The sequence below is a fragment of the Cherax quadricarinatus genome, chromosome 67 (assembly GCF_038502225.1).
Source record: "Cherax quadricarinatus isolate ZL_2023a chromosome 67, ASM3850222v1, whole genome shotgun sequence".
NCBI classification, from domain to species: Eukaryota; Metazoa; Arthropoda; class Malacostraca; order Decapoda; family Parastacidae; genus Cherax; species Cherax quadricarinatus.
In genome coordinates, this window is record NC_091358.1 from 20,172,151 (window position 1) to 20,186,794 (window position 14,644).

At 39.6% G+C, this 14,644-nt stretch overlaps 1 protein-coding gene across 2 annotated transcripts in view; it reads left to right on the forward strand.

Annotated features, from left to right (window-relative positions):
- The first annotated feature begins 2,778 nt into the window (after positions 1-2,778).
- LOC128699677 (importin subunit alpha-3-like) overlaps positions 2,779-14,644 on the forward strand; it is a 146,544-nt gene continuing 134,678 nt past the window's right edge. For both annotated transcript variants that reach the window (XM_070099434.1, XM_070099435.1), the window contains exon 1: positions 2,779-2,878. In XM_070099434.1, the coding sequence (XP_069955535.1) occupies positions 2,779-2,878 (100 nt within the window). The remainder of the gene's footprint in view (positions 2,879-14,644) is intronic.

Consider the following 14,644-nt stretch of genomic DNA (forward strand, 5'->3'; position numbering starts at 1 on the left):
CAAAAGTATGAAAAAAAAATTTTTACTGCATGAAATATACATTTTCCTACACACAAAGAGAAGGATACATGCACAATAGTAGAGTAGTACATGCACAATATATATTGTGCATGTACTACTCTACTAAATGAAGAATAAATGACACTTACCTTTATTGAAGATGCAGCAATGACTGATGAGACACTGTGTCCTGGGAGTGCCTTTTCCTCCTGAGTACTGTAGGTCCTGTTTGGCATTTTCTTCCAGAACATGCCTTATCACACTGTGTATGCCACTACGATTCTTAAATCTCTCTAACCAACCTTTGCTGGCTTTAAATTCACCAATATGAGCACTAGTTCCAGGCATTTTTCCCTGTTCACCTGGGTGTTAGTCGACTGGTGTGGGTTGCATCCTGGGAGACAAGATTAAGAACCCCAATGGAAGTAAGTTAGACAGTCTTCGATGACTCTGACTTTTTTGGGTTATCCTGGGTGGCTAACCCTCTGGGGTTAATTGTTTCTTGGTATTCTCAATAAGCCACACCAACAACGGTGTTACAGCAGTAGCAGCAGCAGCTGACAGTGCTACAGCAGCAGTAGATGGTGCTACAGCAGCAGCAGACGGTACTACAGCAGCAGCAGCAGCTGACAGTGCTACAGCAGCAGCAGCTGACAGTGCAGCAGCAGCTGACAGTGCTACAGCAGCAGCTGACAGTGCTACAGCAGCAGCAGACGGTGCTACAGCAGCAGCAGATGGTACTGCAGCAGCAGATGGTACTACAGCAGCAGCAGCTGACGGTGGTACAGCAGCAGCAGCAGCTGACGGTGGTACAGCAGCAGCAGACGGTGCTACAGCAGCAGCAGCAGCTGACAGTGCTACAGCAGCAGCAGCTGACAGTGCAGCAGCAGCTGACAGTGCTACAGCAGCAGCTGACAGTGCTACAGCAGCAGCAGACGGTGCTACAGCAGCAGCAGATGGTACTGCAGCAGCAGATGGTACTACAGCAGCAGCAGCTGACGGTGGTACAGCAGCAGCAGCAGCTGACGGTGCTACAGCAGCAGCAGCTGACGGTGGTACAGCAGCAGCAGCTGACGGTGCTACAGCAGCAGCAGCAGCAGCAGCAGCTGACAGTGCAGCAGCAGCAGCTGACAGTGCTACAGCAGCAGCAGCTGACAGTGCTACAGCAGCAGCTGACAGTGCTACAGCAGCAGCAGATGGTGCTACAGCAGCAGCAGATGGTACTACAGCAGCAGCAGCAGCTGACGGTGGTACAGCAGCAGCAGCAGCTGACAGTGCTACAGCAGCAGCTGACAGTGCTACAGCAGCAGCAGACGGTGCTACAGCAGCAGCAGACGGTACTACAGCAGCAGCAGCAGCTGACGGTGGTACAGCAGCAGCAGCAGCTGACGGTGCTACAGCAGCAGCAGCATCTGACAGTGCTACAGCAGCAGCAGCTGACAGTGCAGCAGCAGCAGCAGCAGCTGACAGTGCTACAGCAGCAGCAGACAGTACTACAGCAGCAGCAGCAGCAGCTGACGGTGGTACAGCAGCAGCAGCAGCTGATGGTGCTACAGCAGCAGCAGCAGCTGACAGTGCTACAGCAGCAGCAGCAGCTGACAGTGCTACAGCAGCAGCAGCATCAGCAGTTGACCATGGTACCACAGTATTTCGATAATATTTCTCACCCTTTTTACCACAGGGTTGGCACTAGAAGCTTTCTTGGGGCCCATTGTCACTTATTTTGCAGATAAAATCACCAAAAACGCTGTAATAATATGAAATGCTCCGATTGTATACTTGGATGTTACCGCGGAGGCTGGCTTGTAAACATTGCCACCGGCGGAACATGTGAGGCTGGCTTAGGCCTCACATAGACGCGTCTCGGACGAATAGCGTTGAGCGAGTTTTTTAGCGCTATGCGAGGCAAAATTTTAGTGATAAAATGTATCGCTATGCGGATTTAACGTTATGTGATGTCAACGGTATGCGGGGGTCCACTGTACTTGACTTGCTGTTGGAGTGTGAGCAAAGTGACATTTATGAAGGGATTCAGGGAAACCGGCATGCCGGACTTGAGTCCTGGAGATGGGAAGTACAGTGCCTGCACTCTGAAGGAGGGGTGTTAATGTTGCAGTTTAAAAACTGTAGTGTAAAGCACCCTTCTGGCAAGACAGTGATGGAGTGAATGATGGTGAAAGTTTTTCTTTTTCGGGCTACCCTGCCTTGGTGGGAATCGGCAAGTGTGTTAATAAAAATAATAATAAATTAAGGATGGAGACAGATTGGTGTAAATATGTGGCTGTTGCAGTTCAGGGATCCACACAATGAAAACATTGGTCGAGGAAGCAAGATAAACACCCTCTATGGTACCAACTTTACACAGTCTGACTCACGAAATCGTGATAACACAATTGCACACAAACTGTGGAACGGGTTCAGACCCCACCCATTTTTTTTATTATACTCTGCTAATGAAGTGTTGTGAGGGACCTGACTTAGGATGTAAGTCACACCATCCTGACTGTGTACAGTTCAGATTTATTACACAACTGACTGTATATAGTGGAACTTTATAAGAGAATTTAATGTATGTAGTGGAGCTTCATAAGAAAACTTATTGTATTATAAGAGAAATGATTGTATATAGAGGAGCTTTACTGTATATAGAGGAGCTGTATCATAGAACTGTCTGTATACAGAGGAGCTTTGTAAGAGAACTGACTGTAAATAGAACTTTATAAAAGAGCTTTTATTTAAATAATTTTGTGTTAATTCAACATTTTCTTCATTCAGGAGATGAGAAGAAGAAGAACAGAAGTAACAGTGGAACTGAGGAAGAACAAGAGAGAAGAAACGTTCTTGAAGCGACGAAATGTGCCTACAGTTGATTCAACAGGTGAGGTGTATTGTGTGTATTGTTGTGTATGTTATACTGTGTTGTATGTTATACTGTTGTATGTTATACTGTGTATGTTATACTGTGTATATGTACTGTGTTGTGTATGTTATACTGTGTGTGTAATACTGTGTAGTATGTTGTACTGTGTGTGTATGTTATACTGTGTTGTTGTGTATGTTATATTGTGTTGTTGTGTATGGTGTACTGTGTTGTATGTGTTATACTGTGTTGGTGTGTATGTTATACTGTGTTGTGTATTGTGTACTGTGTTGTATATGTTATACTGTGTTGTTGTGTATGTTATACTGTTGTGGAAAATTACATTTATCTGGATGTAACTCATAATGTACATACCAGTAAATGGTAACACAGATAATTATTATTTATCAAAGTTACTTAGACAAGTAGGAATTTGGGACACCTAGGTCACAAAAATGTCCCCCTTTGATACCTACAACTGTCATGTCCACAAGTTGCTCTAGACCTATAATTACAAATGAAATGTACATACACACCAGGAATTCTGGTAAATATAAAAATTGGTGGACTGTATATTAAAATTAATGATACTTATACACATTTATATAACAGAAGGAGAATATAGCTTAATATCACTCACCAATTTGACTGGAGATTAATGTGTATCATACTCAAAAACCTCATTCTAACCAAATTTATGAAGATAATGCTGGCCAGAATTATAACACAAATTTAGATAGCTTATCTGAGGTTCCTGGAGCTGTCTTGTCCAATCGTCTGATATCTCCCGTTATGCAGGACTGCACATCCAACAATTTCGGCTCCTATTTGAGAGGTGTCAGCCCAATTTAACCTCTAGAGCGACAAAAATTCTTCCGATTATTCACTAACGTTTCTTGTCCAATTCAAACAACAATGGCGAATCCCCTCTGCGCAGGCGCAGGGCTTCCCATTTTCGATAACATAATTTTTATTAAATACAATATGTTTTAATTTACATACAAATACACTATTTACGGAAAATGTACTATTTTCCGCAACTGTGTTGTTGTGTATGGTGTACTGTGTTGTATATGTTATACTGTGTTGTTGTTTATGTTATACTGTGTTGTTGTGTATGTTATACTGTGTTGTTGTGTATGGTATACTGTGTTGTTGTGTATTTTTTACTGTGTTGTTGTGTATGGTATACTGTGTTGTATATCTTATACTGTGTTGTTGTGTATGTTATACTGTGTTGTGTATGTTATACTGTGTTGTTGTGTATGTTATACTGTGTTGTTGTGTATGGTATACTGTGTTGTGTATGTTATACTGTGTTGTTGTGTATGTTATACTGTGTTGTTGTGTATGTTATACTGTGTTGTTGTGTAAGAACTATAGACCAATAGCTCTGATGTCCTACATCTTAAAAATCTTTGAAAGAGTGCTAAGAAGCAGGTTTGCAAATCACCTGGATTCCCAAAATCTGCACAATCCAGGGCAACATGGGTTCAGGGCAGGTCGCTCCTGCCTCTCACAACTACTGGATCACTATGATATGGCCTTGGATGCACTGGAAGAAAAACAGAATGCAGATGTAATATACACAGACTTTGCAAAAGCGTTTGACAAATGCGATCATGGCGTAATAGCCCATAAAATACGTGCTAAAGGAATAACTGGGAAAGTGGGGAGATGGATCTTCAACTTCCTAACAAATCGAACACAAAGAGTAGTGGTCAACAGAGTTAAATCGAAGGCTGCCATAGTGAAGAGCTCTGTTCCACAAGGCACAGTACTCGCCCCCATCTTATTCCTTATCCTCATATCAGACATAGACAGAGATATACATCACAAAACCTGGACACCTCGCTTGTTTATCTTAAGATTTCATGCTTTAATTCCATTGAAATCATTCTCTTTTTCTTCTCAGCAATAATAATAATAATAATAATATATTATTACAGTCAAGTCACTCAGTAAGTCAGTCAAGTCACTCAGTAAGTGAGTCAGATCACTCAGTAAGTCAGTCAAGTCACTCAATAAGCCAGTCTAGTCATTCAGTAAGTCATTCAAGTCATTCAGTAAGTCAATCAAGTAAGTCAGTCAAGTCATTCAGTAAGTCAGTCAAGTCACCCAATAAGTCAGTCAAGTCATTCAGTAAGTCAGTCAAGTCACTCAGTAAGTCAGTCAAGCCATTCAGTAAGATAGCCAAGTCACTCAGTAAGTCAGTCAAGTCATTCAGTAAGCCAGTCAAGCCATTCAGTAAGTTAGTCAAATCATTCAGTAAGTCAGTCAAGCCATTCAGTAAGTTAGCCAAGTCACTCAGTAAGTCAGTCAAGTCATTCAGTAAGTCAGTCAAGTCACCCAATAAGTCAGTCAAGTCATTCAGTAAGTCAGTCAAGTCACTCAGTAAGTCAGTCAAGCCATTCAGTAAGTTAGCCAAGTCACTCAGTAAGTCAGTCAAGTCATTCAGTAAGTCAGTCAAGTCACTCAGTTAAGTCACTCCGTAAGTCAAGTCACTCAATAAGTCAGTTTAGTCACTCAGTCAAATCATTCAGGAAGTTGGTCTAGTCACTCAGTCAGTCGAGTCACTCAGAAAGTCACTCAGTAAGTCAGTCAGTTCAGTCAGTCAGTCAGTCATTTAGTAAGTCAGTCTTTCAGTAAGTCAGTCATTCAGTAAGTTAGTCATTCAGACTAAAGAACTCATGTTAACCTCTTTTTCTGTGTACAAAGTACGTAACACTTTAGTTACGGCTACAGCTTATCTTTGTCTAATATCTTTGTTAACCCTTTGACTGTTTCAGGCCCCTCTCTGAAACTGTCATTCTATGTCGCTCAATTTTTGAAAAAAAAAAATTATTTTTTCTTATGAAATGATAGAGAATCTTTTCCCGATGGTAATGACACCAAAAGTTCGAAATTTGGTCGAAAACTCGTGGAATTATGCTCCCGCGAAGTTAGCGGTCTCGGCGACATATGCGTATCGGCGATTTCGCCGACTTTGAGCCCTATTTTCAGCCAATTCCATTGTTCCAGTTGACCAAACTCATAGCTATTTCTTTAGAACTCCATTTTATCTATCAGCTGAGTACAAGAAACCTCCCATTTACTAATTTGGACTACCCAATATGGTAGTCAGAAATTGGCAATTTGGCCAATTTCACGCAAAATAAAAAAGATGCCAATTTCAAAATAGGGTCCAGAATAAACAAGGTAGACATTCGTGGCACTAAAATAACATATGCTCTGTTCATTAGTCACATCTCTAGGCCCCTCTTATATTATTATTGCTTTCTATTTTGATTTTTTATTCATACAAAAAAATACAAAATTTACTGTTATGCAGACGACTGCATTATTGTAAAAATGGTATAAATAATATCAGTGCACTAGTGAAAGAATATTAGACTCCCCAGTTGACGTGTATTGGACGTGTGGTGTGATTTATTTACTCTTGAACATTGGTAAAAATCGAACATTTCCGCAACTTTGAGCTCAGTTTCAAGGTCGTTTTCATCGTAAAAGTAATGAAAATCATCTCTATTTCTGTAATATGTTTTCCATTTTATCACCTAAGACCATGAAAACGCGAATACAACGATAAATACTATACGAAAATACACCTCAAAGTCGGCGTTTTATTCCAAAAAAACGATCAGAGTTTTTTTTTCTCATTACGCAATGTGTGCTGCAGGATTTTTTTTATGTGGTGCACACTGACCACACAGACCCATTCTCTCACATGTGGGCCTACCAGCTTTCTCCCACTCGATTTGAAGCCGCTAGAATTATTGAGTATATATACGTCAGAAACATTGGCTCGTAAGACGTATTTATACGTCGAAAACAGTCAAAGGGTTAATTCTAAGACTTAAGTGCTTATACCTCTTCGTGCCACTTTCAGCAACACTGGTATGGCTACTGGGTGTCATGATTGCTTGGCAGATACAAGATATAGTAATTAAAATGTCATAACACAATTGACAAACACAGCTGCCTTGTAGCAGAGAAAGACTGCACAGGTATGAATTAAGAATGCTGGGATGGTGTCGGGAAGTGGTAGAGGATAGCTCCCCGGCTGCTCCACAACAAGGCGGCCGCTTGAGCAAAAGAGAATTTTTTTTTTCCTTCCCACAAACTGAACTATTTTAAATTAATTATACGGCGTGTTACGTAAAATTGTGCATCAATTCTTCAATGGCGGTCTACTGTATTACTATAATAACGATAGAGCTTCAGTTCCCTAAATTAATAATAATAATAATAATTATAATAATAATAATGATAGAGCTTCAGTTCCCTAAATTAATAATAACAACAACAATAATAATAATGTAATACTACTAATAATAATACAGTGGAACCTCTACTTGCGAACGTGTCCACGTGCGATTTTTTCCAAAATACGAGCAGTCGATTGGTCGATTTTTTGTTTCCATACGCGAGCAAAATTTCCGTAAGCGAGCAGACCTCAAGGCAGGTTCCTTGACACTGGTGAGGGGCTCTTGCTCATGATCTCGGGAATTGTATCTCATTTGTTTGTTGGACTATCTTATTGAAACTTGGGCACTGTATGATGGAAAGATGCTTCTTAACGCTTTCAGGGTCGGCAAGCCCTCAACTAAACTTGTTCTCAGGGTCGGAAATTTTTTGAAAAAAAAAAAAAAAAATACACTGGAACCTCAAATATTGAACTTAATCCGTTACAGGAGTTAGTTCTAAATTTGAGAAGTCTGAAAAGCGAAGCAATATTTCCCATAAGAAAAAATGGAAATACAATTAATCCATTCCAGAAACCCAAAAATATTCACAAAAAAAAATACATTTTATAGAGATTAATTATGGTTTTACATACACACAACAAATATAGTGTTCAATTATGTATTAATAAATTTAAGTAAACATATAAAATAACACTTTACTTACTTTTATTAAAGATTGGTGATGGCATCTGTAAGATAGGGAGGAGGAGAGAGGGAGTTGGAGTTAGTGTTTGGAAGGAGAATCCCCCTCCATGAGGACTTCAGGTATCAAAGCCCTCTCTGGGGTTACTACCCTTCTCTGTCTTTTAATGCCACTAGGACCAGCTTGAGAGTCACTGGACCCCTGTCTCACAAAATAACTGTCCACAGTCCTCTGTTTCTGGTGCCTCTTTAAGATTTCCCTAAAATGGGACATGGTTCTGTCACTGAACTTGTTGCAAAGATGGCTTGTTTCAGCTTGCTCAGGGTGGTACTTCTCCACAAACATTTGGACATCATTCCACTTGGACATCATTCCACTTCTGTATTATTTCCTTCTTCACATCTATGGTGTTTCTCACTTTCTTTACCACAGGGGTACCACTAGCAAGTTTCATTGCTCCCATTGTAGCTTATTTCACAGTCCCACAAGCACTAAACACAACGAAATAATCGTAAAATGTTTGAATGAGATGGCAGATTAGTGTTCACTCAAGCATCAACAAAACCAGACTGGCTCACGGCGCCTGTGTGGGGACATGGACAGAGCGGGCTGCCAGACAGGTTCGGTACCCGGTGGTTCGAAAATAAGGGCGAGTTCAATAATAGGGACAAAGTTGGTTCGAAAAAAGGGTTCTATTTTCGAAGAGTTCGATAAGCGATACGTTCGAAATTTGAGGTTCCACTTTAATTGTTTTTTCTTATGAAATGATAGAGAATCTTTTCCCAATCATAATGACGCCAAAATTATGTAATTTGATGGAAAACTTACGGAATTATGCTCTCGCGAAGATAGAGGTCTCGACAATGTTTACACATCGGCGATTTCGCCCACTTTGAGCCCTATTTTCGGCCATTTCCAGTGTACCAGTCGACAAATATCGAATGAGTGCAAGAAACCACCCATTTACCAATTTCATCTATCCAGTAAAGTGATGAGAAATTGGCAATTTTGCCAATTTCACACAAATTTCAAAAGATGCTAATTTCCAAATAGGGTCCAGAATAGACAAGACAGACATTCCTGGCACTAAAATAACATTTCCTCTGTTCATTACTCACGTCCCCAGGCCTCTGTTACATTTTTTTTTGCTTTCCACTTTGAATTTTTATTCTCACAAAAATTAGAAGATTTATGTTATGCAGACTACTTCATTAGTGTAGAAATGGTGTAGAAATGGTATAAATAATATCAGCGCACTTGTGAAAGAATATTAGATGCCTGGGAAAAATTCAAAACAATGTTCACTACCATCCTTGATAATATTGCACCAGTTAAAGAGGTTAGGATTAAACGAAGAACTGAACCCTGGATGAATACTGAGATATTAGATAATATGAAATTCAGAGACCAGCTGCTAAAAAGATTTAAAGCAAACAGACAGGATATTGCATCACTAAATGAATTCCAAAGGGTGAGGAACAGAGTACAGAGACTTATAAAAGGAGCAAAGGCAAAGCACTATTGCTCAAAAATTGAAGAGTATAAGCATAACCCCAGAAAGCTCTGGCAACAACTAAAACAGTTGGGGTATAGCCATAAGCCAGTAGATAGGTCTAACATAGTACTCACTATCAATAATGAGGTATGCCACGAAACATCTAAGGTGGCAAATTGCTTTAATTCATACTACACATCTGTTGCATCAACACTAGTAAGTAAACTACCAGCTGTATCAAATACCTTTAACACAGACTCTGATAAGTTTCAAACATACTATACCAATAAAGGGGTAACCCCAAACAGTTGCCGACTAGTAAGTGTATCTCATGACTTTATTCAAAAAGAACTAAGCAGGTTAAACCCAACTAAGAGCACAGGCCCTGATAACATCCCGTCTAAGTTCTTAAAAGATGGTGCTTCTGGACTGTCAATCCCTATTACTCACATAATAAATTTATCAATCACCACTAATACCGTACCTGAGGGGTTCAAGGAGGCCAGAGTTACTCCTCTCTTCAAGAAAAATAGTAGGTCTGATGTCAGCAACTATAGGCCTGTTAGTATACTCAGTATAATATCTAAAACTCTAGAGAGGGCGGTGTACTCTCAAGTAGTTAAGTACCTTAATGACAACAACATTCTCCATAGCTATCAATCGGGCTTTAGAAGATCCTACTCAACCGACACCTCCCTAATTAATCTGATGGATTACCTGAGAACTGAAATGTCAAAGGGGAACCTCATAGGTATGGTAACCTTAGACCTGCAAAAGGCCTTTGATACTGTCAACCACAATATATTATGTAAGAAACTTCAAGCTATCGGTATAGGTTCTGTAGACTGGTTTAAGTCCTACCTTAGCAACAGGAGACAAATTGTCAAAATCAACAAAACGGAATCAGAACCCCTGCCGATAACGTGTGGAATTCCCCAAGGTAGTATTCTGGGTCCCTTATTATTTTTATGTTATGTCAATGACATGCCTATCAGTGTCAAATGCAAACTCCTACTGTATGCAGATGACAGTGCCCTGTTAGTGTCAGGTAAAGACCCACAAGATATAGCTAATGTTTTAACACTGGAACTGGAGTCCTGCAGCAAATGGTTAGTAGACAACAAACTATCATTACACCTCGGGAAAACTGAAGCCATTCTCTTTGGCACGAAACATAAACTGAGAAGGTTAAATAATTTTAATGTCCAGTGTAATGGGGAGCCCATCACTTTGGTTTCATCAGTAAAATATCTGGGAATCCCCTTTGACCCATGCATGTCAGGAGAATTGATAGGGAACAGTGTAGTAAAGAAAGCGAATGCCAGACTGAAGTTCCTGTATAGACAAGCACAGTGTCTACCTACTGAGGCTTGCAGGACCCTATGTCTAGCCCTTATACAATGCCATATGGATTACGCTTGCTCTTCATGGTACTCTGCCTAGACAAAAAAACTGAAAGATAGACTGCAAATCACCCAGAATAAAATCGTAAGATTCATCCTGGGGCTGGGACCAAGAGAACATGTAGGCCAGGATGAATTACAGCAGTTGGATATGCTGAATGTTGAAGACAGAGTAAAACAACTGAAGCTAAATCATGTTTATAAAATTGCTCACAAACAGTGTCCAGAATATCTTGCTGTCAATTTTGTCAAGGTTGGGAACCAAAGCAATCATAGTACTAGGGGGAGAGAGCACAACTTTGTAGTACCCACAGTCAGTGGCCAGGCTTCAAACACCTTTTATTGTACAGCAATAAAGGAATGGAACAGACTACCCACACATGTCAAAGCCAGTCATAGCATGAACCAGTTCAAGAAGAGTGCCAAAAGGTGTCTGATGAATGTAGCTACAGAAAGGGAGGGGAATGATTTTCTATTTTTTAGCTAACATACGTGTAAATTTTACCTTATTCCTAGTAATGACCCTCGTATTGTAGATAGTCTTAATGACCCTCGTGTAGTAGATAGTCTTTTTAGTATGATAATAAGATGTTATCCTTATTATAGAATAATAAGAAAATATTATAACCTTTATATTATAATAATAAGGTAAAAGGACCCCAATGGAAATAAGTCACTCTGTCTGACTTTTTTGGGTTATCCCAGGTTCTCTACACATATGCTGCTATGTATGGTAATTCTATATAACTGTATTTGTGTATACCTGAATAAACTTACTTACTTATTCACAGTTGACGTGTATTTGACGCATGGCATGATTTGTTTACCTTTGAACTTTGGCAAAAATTGAACATTTCTGCTACTTTGAGCTCAATTTCAAGGTACTTTTCATTGTGATACCAATCAAAATTATCTCAATTTTCATAATATGTCTTCCATTCTATAAAATGAGACCAGGAAAACTAGAACGAAAATACACTGCAAAGTCGCTGTTTTAACCCTTTCAGGGTCCGTCCCGTAGATCTACGGCTTTACGTTCAGGGTCCAAACCGTAGATCTACGCCATGAGCTCAGCTCACTCTGATAAACTGTGAGTGGTACATTTGGGCCTAGATATGAGAGAATACATCTATGTGGTATGTGTGCACCACATAAAACAGATCCTGCAGCACACTGTGTATAATGAGAGAAAAAAAATGAAATCATGATTTTTCGATTAAAACAGCAACTTTGCAGTGTTTTTTCGTATGTTTTTTATAGTTGTATTTGCGATTTCTTGGTCTCATTTGATAGAATGGAAGACATATTACAGAAATAGAGATGATTTTGATTGGTTTTAGCATTGGAAATGGCTTGAAACTGAGCTCAAAGTAGCAGAAATGTTAAATTTTTGCCGATATTCAAGAGTAAACAAACGACCTCACACGTCTAATACACGTCAGCTGGTGGGTCTAATATACATTCAAAATATGGTGATGATATTTATACAATTATTACAGTATTGCATAACAGTAAATCTTCTATTTTTTGGTGTGAATAAAAATTCATTATGTGAATAAAAAATAAAAATGGAATTTATTTGTAAAGCCTCAAAACATAACTAATGAACAGAGGAAATGTTAGTTTAGTGCCAGGAATGCCTACTTTGTTCATTCTGGACCCTATTTTGAAATTGGAATATTTTGAACTTTGTGTTAAATTGGCCAAATTAACAATTTCCGATCACTTTATTTTGTAGTTGAAACAGTTGACTTGGCGATTTCTTGTGCTCAATCGATAGAATAGAAGTAATACTAGTGAAATAGCTAAGAATTTGGTTGATTGGAATAATGTAATTGGCCTAAAATGGGAGTCAAATTCGGCAAAATCGCCGATTCGTAAATATTGCTGACACATCAAAATTCGCGAGAGCATAATTTCGTCAATTTTCCACCAAATTTCGTACTTTTTGTTTTATTACCTTCACAAAAAGATTCTCTACGATTACATAAGAAAAAATAACAAATTTTTTTTTTGAAAATTCTTGGACACTGGTGCGTGACTCCAGATTTGGGCCTTGGACCCTGAAAGGGTTAAACCAAAAACGCAGTCAGAGGTTTTTTTTTTTTCTCATGCACTGTGTGCTGCAGGATTTTTTTTATGCTGCGCACACTGACCACATAGACCCGTTCTTTCATATGTAGGCCTACCAGCTTTCTCTCGCTAGAATTTATGTGTACTAGTACAGCACAAACCCTGGTATGCAAGCTGTACTAGTACGGCACCAACCCTAGAAGGGTTAACGTACACCAAAAATGAAAGAAATCTAAACATAAATAATAGAGTTCACTTCTCAGCACTTAGCCACCCCTTAGCAGTAATTTCGAATGGTTTTTATGGTTGTATTCTCGTTTTTTTTGGTCTCATTTGATAGAATGGAAGATATATTACAGAAATAGATATGATTTTGATTGCTTTCACGACGAAAAGTACCTTGAAATTGAGCTCAACGTAGGAGAAATGGTCCATTGCTTGGCTATGTTTCAGAGTAAACAAGTGACATCACTGTCAATTCCAATATGCAGTCGTGAATGGGTTGACATTATTTATACAATTATTGCAATAAGGAAAAACAGTAATTCTTGTATTTGTGTGAAAAAAATTACAAATTACGTATTTATATAATAATAATAATAATATGTATAATAATAATATGTATGATAATAATAGGTATAATAATAATAGTACAGTGGACCCCCGAGTTTCGGCAGCATTGACTTTCCTGAAATTCGACTTTTGGCAAGTTTTTTCGGCAAAATTTGGCTTCGAGTTTGTGATTAGACTCGTGATTCGGCGACCATGCGGTACCCATCCGCCCGTCACCATGCACACAAAGCCAGTCTCCCACGCCATTCACGCTCAGTGTGCCATTGTTTACCAACACGTGACCATCACCCTGCGGGTTCATATGTAATAATCCAATGTTTTTTGTGATTGCAACTGCTAAATAAGTCACCATGGGCCCAAGGAAAGCTTGTGCAAGCCCTTTGGTAAAGAAATCGAAGAACACGATCCAGAGGGATTTTGAAGGGTTTGAGGCAGACCCTGACCCTGCCGACCCTCTGCCTGTTATGGAAGGTGTTGTGGCATTGGGCAAGTCCATGGGGTTGGAGGTGAGTGACGGGGATGTGGAAGAGTTGGTGGAGGACCACAGGGAAGAGCCAACCACTGACAAACTGCAAGAGCTTCAACTGGAACAGCATCAGACCACAGCTGAGGAACTTGCTTCAGAGGAGGAGGAAAAGAGAGTGAAGGAGGTGCCTTCTTCGGTGATTAAGGACATGTGTTCAAAGTGGAATGAGTTGCAAAGTTTTGTTGAAAAGTATCACCCTGACCAAGCTGAAACAAGCCATATCTGCAACATGTTCAGTGACAATACCTTGTCCCACTTCAGGCAAATCATAAAGAAATGCCAGAAACAGACCTCTCTGGACAGATATTTTGTGCGACAGGGGTCCAGTGACGCTCAAGTTGTTCCCAGTGGCATTAAAAGAAGAAGGGAAATAACCCCAGAAAAGGACTTGCTACCTGAAGTCCTAATGGAAGGAGATTCTCCTTCCAAAAATAGTGTACACCTTCCTCCTATCCCCTCCTCCCATCTTTCATCCACCCAGAAGTCTTCTTTAAAGGTAAGTGTAATGTTGTTATTTTTTTTTTATGTGCATGTACTTGACTTCTGATTCTTTTCAGTATGTAAATCTTTATTTAATTTGAAAAAAAAAAAATAATATTTTTGGGTGTATGGAACGGATTAATTTTTTTTATTTTATTTTATTATCACACTGGCCGATTCCCACCAAGGCAGGGTGGCCCGAAAAAGAAAAACTTTCACCATCATTCACTCCATCACTGTCTTGCCAGAAGGGTGCTTTACACTACAGTTTTTAAACTGCAACATTAACACCCCTCCTTCAGAGTGCAGGCACTGTACTTCCCATCTCCAGGACTCAAGTCCGG